Source organism: Echinops telfairi, unplaced genomic scaffold (genome assembly GCF_000313985.2).
Source record: "Echinops telfairi isolate 266 unplaced genomic scaffold, ASM31398v2 ScPeMD7_7475;HRSCAF=8513, whole genome shotgun sequence".
Lineage (NCBI taxonomy): Eukaryota > Metazoa > Chordata > Mammalia > Afrosoricida > Tenrecidae > Echinops > Echinops telfairi.
This window is the reverse complement of record NW_022111379.1, coordinates 7,090,534-7,098,387: the sequence shown is the minus strand read 5'-3', so window position 1 is coordinate 7,098,387 and position 7,854 is coordinate 7,090,534. Positions and strand designations below refer to the sequence as shown.

General features: G+C 53.3%; 1 protein-coding gene across 1 annotated transcript in view; it reads right to left on the bottom strand.

Moving 5' to 3' along the window:
- Window positions 1-1,248, bottom strand: part of NR2E3 (nuclear receptor subfamily 2 group E member 3) — a 20,612-nt gene extending 19,364 nt beyond the window's left edge. The window contains exon 1 of the mRNA XM_045285662.1: window positions 1,088-1,248. Coding sequence (XP_045141597.1) covers window positions 1,088-1,248 — 161 coding nt within the window. The remainder of the gene's footprint in view (window positions 1-1,087) is intronic.
- Between the last annotated feature and the right edge of the window lie 6,606 nt (window positions 1,249-7,854).

Here is a 7,854-nt window from a genome sequence, read left to right as displayed (position 1 = left end):
GGTTCACTGTATCTGTGAACAAACACTCCCCTGGTTCCCCCGGAGGGACTTGGGGCACCTCTCTCTACCCAGCCTCTCTTAGGGGAAGCCTTCCACCACAGCATGGGGGCTCTGCTGAGCAGGGCCCCCCACCTCCCCCGCATCGTGCCCATGGCTAAGTTGCCAATGATTTTTGTAAAAAACAAAGCAAAAACAAAACCCAAACCTGTCCCATGTAGGCGATTCTGGCTCACAGCGACCTTGTAGGGCAGAGTAAACAAGACTGTCACTCCCAGCTCAGAAAGAAGGCCAGCATGGCTGAAGCACTTTCACCAGCCCAAGGAAGGCTCAGGCAATGCAGTCTGTCCCTGGAAAGCTGGCCTGGCCGTGGGAAAGTTCCAGACCGAAAACGGCTGCTTCCGGGAAGCGCGGAAAAGCCACATGGAAAATGTCCTGCAAGTGGAGTCCACAGAATCAAGAGTCCACAGAATCAAACTGAAAAAGAAAGAGAGAGAGAGAGAGAGAGAGAGCGCGCGAACTGCGAGGGAGAGATCCCACCTCCGACTTGAGAGAGACCCGGCCTTGTCTCGGCCCCCACTGTGGGGTCTGACCTTCGCGGCTGAGTTTAGGCGCATGTGGCTGATGCCTGGTGTGCATGCCCAGGTTGACCTTCCCCTGCGCCCAGGTGACCCTGGCCTGAGCATGCCCAGCTTTGGATTGTCCCCAGGGGTGCCTGATTCCTCTCACTCCCCTTTATTGCAGCCTGGCCAGCTCATTTTTGTTTAGCGTTGGGAACTGCCCCCTCCCCTCATCTTCCCACCTGTCCCTGTCCAGCCCCTCATAGACATATGACAGTGGGACATTGAACAAGGAAGCCCGAAGGAGAATCGGTGCGTCTGAATTGTGCTGCTGGTGAGGAACGTGGAAAGCACCACAGGGTGCCATCTGTCACAGCCTGAACGCTCCTTCGAGGGAAGGACGGGGAGCCTTGGTCTCGTGGACTTTGGCATGTGATCAGGAGAGACCAGGCCTCGGAGAAGGACGTCATGCTCGGCAGGGGAGCAGGGAAGAGAGAGGAAGAGGAAGACCCACAACCAGATCGACGCACCCGGCGGCTGCCACCGAGGACGCAGAGGTCAGCAGGATGGGCAGCGCGCACTGTTTCATTCTGTTGTCCGCAGGGCTGTCGGAGTGGACGGCGCCCAACCACTGCCCGTGGGCCCTCTGAGGCTGCCCACTCTGGGGGGCGGGGAGCAGCCTGCTGCACATCGACCTGGGGGCTCCAACTGCTAGGCTTCTGCAGCATGTAACCACTGCCCGCCGCGCCCCCCAGGATATTTACAACAGTCCCGCCCGTGTGGAAACCCCATCAACTTAGAGCGGTGGTTCTCAGCCTTCCTTGAGCCGCCATCCTCTCAGACAGTCATAACATTATTTTCGTTGCTACTTCATCACTGTCATTTTGCTACTGTTATGAATCGTCATGTACATATCTGATAGGCAGGATGTATTTGCATTGTTACAAATTGAACATAATTAAAGCATAGCGATGAATCACAAACCAATATGTAATTATAGTTTGTGAAATATTTATTTGTAATGACAAATGAAATTTTGTCTTTAAAAAAATCATTTTGTTGGGGGCTCATACAACTCATCACAATCCATGCATCCATCCATTGTGTAAAGCACATTCGTACATTCGTTGCCCTCATCGTTCTCAAAACGTTTGCTCTCTACGTAAGCCCTTGGTATCAGCTTGAAATGTTGTCTTGAAGCATGGTGTCGCATGACTGGCAGTCTTCACGCCTGGTACTCACGTGCGTACCTGCATGTGGTTGGACCCGCCTGGAGACGGATAGAGGAGCGGGGTTTCGGTTCCTAAGGCCATCGGAAAGACGTGTTTTCTGATAGTCTTAGGCGACCCCTGTGAAAGGGTTGTTTGACACCCCCCCCAAGGGGTCGCGACCCACAGGTTGAGAACCGCTGGCTTAGCGGTAGGTTCTCTGGGAAGGGAGAGAATTGCCGACAGCTGTGTTGGCAGAAGAGGGCGCGATACTGGCTGGAATAGAAAACTCACCCCCTCGACGAGCCCCCACCCCCCATCTCCCCACACGTCTGTGCAGGTTGCACGTTGTCCTCTGGGTCCAGGCGGTGCCAAGCCAGGCTTCGGGCGGGGCTGGCAGGCCACCTGTCATTTCAGCCTGCAGACTTATGCATTCTTGGTTTTATCACTGCCAGGGTTTAGTTGCAGAAAGGTTTCCCCTCCCTAAAACGTGGCAAGACAACCACAGGCACCTCAAGGGCCCCGGTGGCGCCCTGTGTTATGAACTGCAAGGTCAGGAGTTCTAATCCGACCTCCACTCTCAGGAGAAAAAACGAAACTTTCTTATCCTCAGCCCTGCGTAGGGCTTGTTATTTTGGGTGAGTGAGGCGTTCCATTCGTTGTGTCACCTCAGAAGGCTCACGTCACCTCTCTGGACTGCTACGATGAGGAAATACGGGGGCCATGAGCTTGCTCTGTATGAGAGCAGGAGACTCGATTTGATGGCCTCTCACGTTCTCTCCCAGGGTTAATCCTGAGGTTCATCTTGCCGCTCCCTCTACATGCAATACCCAAATAGGCCACAGGATGGAGGTGTTACTCTGCGAGAAAAGCTTTGCCGCTTACCCTTCATCTGGTGCCATAATAGTAAGAACTGGATCGCTAAACGCAAGGCCAGCAGTTTGAAACCACCAGCCTCTCGGAGAGAGAAAGTCGAGGCTCTCTACCACCGCAAAGAGGACCCTTCTATGCAGTCTTATGGGGTCACTATGGGCCAGAATAGATGGCTTCAAACCCCATATTCCAGAACCAGAGATTAGAGGTGACAGCAACGTGCAAAGAGGAATTTCAGTAGTGCTCGAAAGTTCAGGCAGAGGCTTTAAAATCTTTTAGCGGTAGATCCTGACCAAGTTACCCCGTGTTTAATGCCCAATTTTGTTTTCTACCCAAAATGAGCTTATGTCATAGAGTCACCAGACCATTGTCAAGCCTTGAGGTAGCATCTTGGTCCCCCAAAGGGTATATCTGCTGTGTTTTTCTCCCTTGACACCTTGGTTCACAGAACTCCTGAGCTATCATAAACACCCAGAAAACACGTGTGGAAATGAATTATCCCATGATTTCTTCCTAGTACAATACACTCATGTGTTTCTGTTAATCGTGACCGAGGAGGTTCCAGCCCATAGCAGCCAAAGGTGCACAAGGAAACACTGCCAGGGCCACGTCTTCCTCACATCGTGGCTGTGTTGGGGCCCGGGCGCAGCCTCTGTGCCCATCCATCCAGTTGAAGGTCCCCCTCTTTTCATTACCCTCCGTTTTACTAAGCAGGGCACCCTTCCCCAGCCGATAACATGTCCAAAGTAAATGAGATGGATTCTCACCCTCCTCATGTCTCAGGAACACCCTGACTGACAATAGCAAGGATTTCCTGTGTTCCCACCCAGGGCCCCATGGAGGTGATTCATCAAAATCGAGGACTTTTTGGCTAGAATGTAGTTCCTCTGTTTTCTAGAGGCAGCTGCCTCAAGGACCGGATTTCCAGGATTTGGGGTGTGTTGGGGAGGAAGGACATTTCCTAAAGTAAAACAGGGAGTGGCTGTTAGGCTAAGTCTAGCAGAGACTACCTCGGACGACTATCACGTGGAAAGAGAATGCCCAAGACCCGCAGGGAATCAGCCAAGAGAGAGCCGGGGCTCCGTCATCCCAGCGGAGGGCCCGACCTCCGAACGAGGAAGCATCTTGGGAGTTGCAGTGCTCAGAGCACCTGCAGAAGGGCAGCCCCGGGGCTGTGCACCCACCACGTGCTCCTCCCAGAGAACATTCGTAAATGTTAGTGAAACAGGGAGTCCCTGCGTGGTCGCCAAAAACTAACTCAAAGGTTGGGGATTGGGGTCCCCTGAGAGGCGCTTTGGAAGAAAGGCCTATCTGTTTCCCCCTCAAATCATGACAAGTCCATTCCAAATCCCAAGTGGCACAGCTCTACTCTGACACCCCCGGGGGGGCCCCCAAGAGAAGAGCACAGCACCACGGGTTTTTGTTTCCAGGACTATGTGCAGGGACGGTGTGTTATCCAGCAGTAAGAAACCGCAGGGTTTTCCCTGAGTGTGGCCTCTCGTGGCGTCTGAGGCGGGGCAGCCACAAGACAAAGCCACCAGGCAGCACATCTAGGGCTCAGCTGGAGGCGGGCCGGTCTTCTTGGTCAATTCTGACCCCGTGGACCCCATGTGACAGACAAGAACTGCCCCGTGGGATTTCCAAGGCTGTCACCTTTATAAGCGAACCGTGACCGGATCCCTGGAGGTGTGTAGTGCCTACGCACTGGGCTGCTAACCGCAAGGTCGGCAGTTTGAAACCACCCAGTAGAAAGATGGGGCTTTCTACTCCCATGAAGAGTTTCAGTCTGGAAAACTCCCGGGGGCAGTGCTACCCCGTCTTGCAGGGCTGTATGAGTCCGCATCAACTCGAGGGCAGGGAGTGTGGTTTTGTTTTTAGGGTCCCTTAATGGAGCTGAATCCAACCCATGGCCCCCAACAGCAGCCCAGGCTGACTGCTGGGTCTTGGTGAGGCTGGCATGGGAGGAGACAGGCCTCAGCCTCTCTCAGCGGCAGACACAGTGTGCCAGCATCATCCAGCTGTGGCGAGGAGAAGGGGAGTGTGCTGAGCGTGGTCCCTGGCCCACAGTAGACCCCTGACTTGGCATTAAAGAAAAAGTGGGGTTTCTAGGCAGAGAAGGGAGATGGGAAAGCCGGGGGCAGTGTTTTGGGTACAGCAGTGAGAGCCACTGCCGGGAAAGGACAGAGTCAGGGCAGAGCTGGTCGGTTCAAGGATGGTGTTCTCAGGGTTTCCAGTATGTTCCGTGTTGTAACAATATGTACCCCGACTACCTGTCCATAAGGGTGATGCTGGGTCGGGGCTGTGACCTACATCCTGTGCACCAAGATCACAGGGATAGAATCCTCTGCACCCACGAAACAACAATGGAAGGAGTCCCTGAGCGGTGCGCAGTTAATGGGCTCAGCTGCTAGCCCAAATGAAAGGTTAGAGGTTCAAATCCAACCAGAGGTCCCTCAGAAGAAAGGCCTGGCTCTCTGCTTCCAGTAGGTGCCACAGTTTCAGCCAGACCCCCGTGAGCCCATTGACTTGCCCACAAGCAGCATCCTCACTGTGAGGGATGGTGGGGGAGACACAACACACAGAGGTGGACAAGGCTGACCAGTTTATTGAATTTTCACAATAATAAAAATAAATTAGTCATACATAAAAATAGTTATCTTTTTTTTTGCTGAAGAGAAAACAGACTGTATTCACTCATATAATTCACCCCCTGAAATAGTCATTTAACACTAGGGCAAGGGTGGTGCGGCGGAGCTGATGGATTGGGGAAGGCTCCTTGCTCTCAGCCTGGGGTCACAGGTCAACCCAGCGACCGGCCGCAGCAGTGCCCAGTGGGAACCCAGCAGGGCAGGCCGGACGGCAGCCCTTGCCTCGCCCACAGCACCCCCGTACCTCCACACAACGTTCTGCTGGTGATTCTGATAAAGGACGTCAAACAAAGAGAAAAACAGCCCCTCTGGTTTCTTTCTCCAGGGACCTGGTGGTGCAGCAGTGACATGTTTGTCGATGAACCCAAAGGTCTGAGGTTCAAACCCACCAGTGACTCCAGGGGGGGGAAGACTGGGTGACCAGCTTCCACGAAGCTAGAAAAACCCACAGCCACTGAGTCCATTCCAACGCCGGGCCACGCTCTGCAGGGCTTCTGAGGCGGTCAGGCTGTGTGGAGCAGCCAGCCACAACGTATTCCCTTAGAGCAGCAGGTGGTTTTGAACCGCTGGCCTGCTGGTTAGCGGTCCAAAGCTTACCTGGCATCCTCACCAGCTTACAACCTAGAAAACCCTGTGGGTAGTCCTGTCGGAATCGCCTTGGGGGCACACGCTAACAACGTTTCCTTCTCCGAATGCCGAGGGGCGAGAAGAAAGCAGAGGATACGAGCAATTCTACAGTTTAAGATGAGAGGTCGCCATTCAGGCGGGGCCGAGCCAGGCATTCCGGCAGGGTGGAAAGCCCCTGAAAAAATAATAATTAAAAAAGCCCTAATCATTTATATTGGCCGCTCTTATTACCACTCAAGGAGTATCAATATACTAAAGAACGGCGGCTATGGGTTCGGGATAAGACATCATTACGTAGTGACCTTCCAGGATTAGTATGATCAAATGCTTTTACAGAAATGTAGATCACGCGTGTAAATAAATACTTATTAGTTTCCTTTACAACAAACGTCTTCTAATAACAGAACTGTGTTCACATATGGACTCATTCTGCGGCTAGAGTTCAGAATGCATATTCCCTAGAAACATCTTGTATTTACAATGAACAAAATAATAAGTTATAACAAAGTATATCCTACTGTCGCACTGAAGGGTAGGGAGCCGGGCAGGCACGGACCGGAGCTCCTGCAGGTAATGAGAAACCTTCCTCACTGAGGCAGGGCGAGCAGATTTTGGGTGGCAGCACTTCCCCCCGCTGTGGTCCCTGACCCTGAGCATGATGGACGCTGCCCACTGGAACCACGGACGTGGGAGGGCTTGGGGGCAGGGGGGGCCCCTTCGATCCGCAGGGAGAGAGAAACCATGATCCTAAAAGAGCTCAGGAGAGCCCCTGGTGGTGGGCGCTGTTAGTGGGCTTGGTGGCTATTGTGGCTTGACTTGGGTCCCCCCAAAGTGTGTGTTTTGTGGGTCTTAACCCCCCTACCTGTGGTTGTGATTCCATTTGGGATTTTTCTTTTGTGGGGTGTGTGTAGGTAGAGCGGTATATGCCGTGGGGTGTGTTTTAAGTCAATCCCTGGAGATTTAAAGGGGCAGATTAAGCTAACACACCCCAAGAAACAGAAGTTAAAGAGAGACGAACACCTTCTCCAGAGGCCGCACCCAGAGCAGGTCTCCTCCTGGAGCCGGGCCCTGGATTTGGGCAGGATCTTGGCCTCCAGATCCATGGGAAAATACGTTTCTGTTGTGAGACACTGGTGGTATTTTTCCAACAGCAGTGCCGAGGCACGGCGGCGGCACCCTGGTAACTCCTGAAAGGCCTTTGGCTGTAACATGGGCGTGAGCGGCTGGTGGAGGGTTTTGAACACCGGAGTGGCAGTGGTACCCTGCAATACATGGTGTTGACAAGGTTTGCGATTGGCTTGCTGCCACTGGTCTCTGGTTTCTAAGTATCCCTCAAAGCCCAAACCAAATTCACGGCCATGGAGTCGATGCTGACGTATAGTGACCCTGTAGGACAGGACAGAACGGCCCCTGTGTGTTTCTGAGACTGTGGCTCTTTATGGGAGTGGAAAGCCTCATTTTTTTCCCCTCGAGGGCAGCTGGTGGTTTAGAACTGCTGACCTTGTGGTGAGCAGGCCTACTTGCAATCCATTGCACCACCAGGATGCCTCCAGGTGCCCCTAAGTAGGGCAAATGATTAATACTCTTGGCACTCACGGGAAAGGTTGAAAGTTCAAATCCACCGAGAGGCACCTCAGAAAGCAGCCTGCTGATCTACTTCTGAAAAATCAGTCCCGTTAGACCCCCACTGGGTGCTCGACAAATCTACTTTGACACACAGGGGAGCACCAGGAGTTATAATGGATGCACTCTAGGCACACTGAGAACCTCACATCCAAGTCCACTGCCAACGACGTAGCCACCCTACGGAGCGTTTTGGAGCCCGGAGCTCTTTATGGGAGCAGGCAGCCTCCCTTTCTCCTGCTGGTGGGTTACAAGGCCCGACCCCGGGTGTGCAGGCCAGCGCTTGGCCTTTAGAGGCTTCTTTGAAATGAAGTCGAT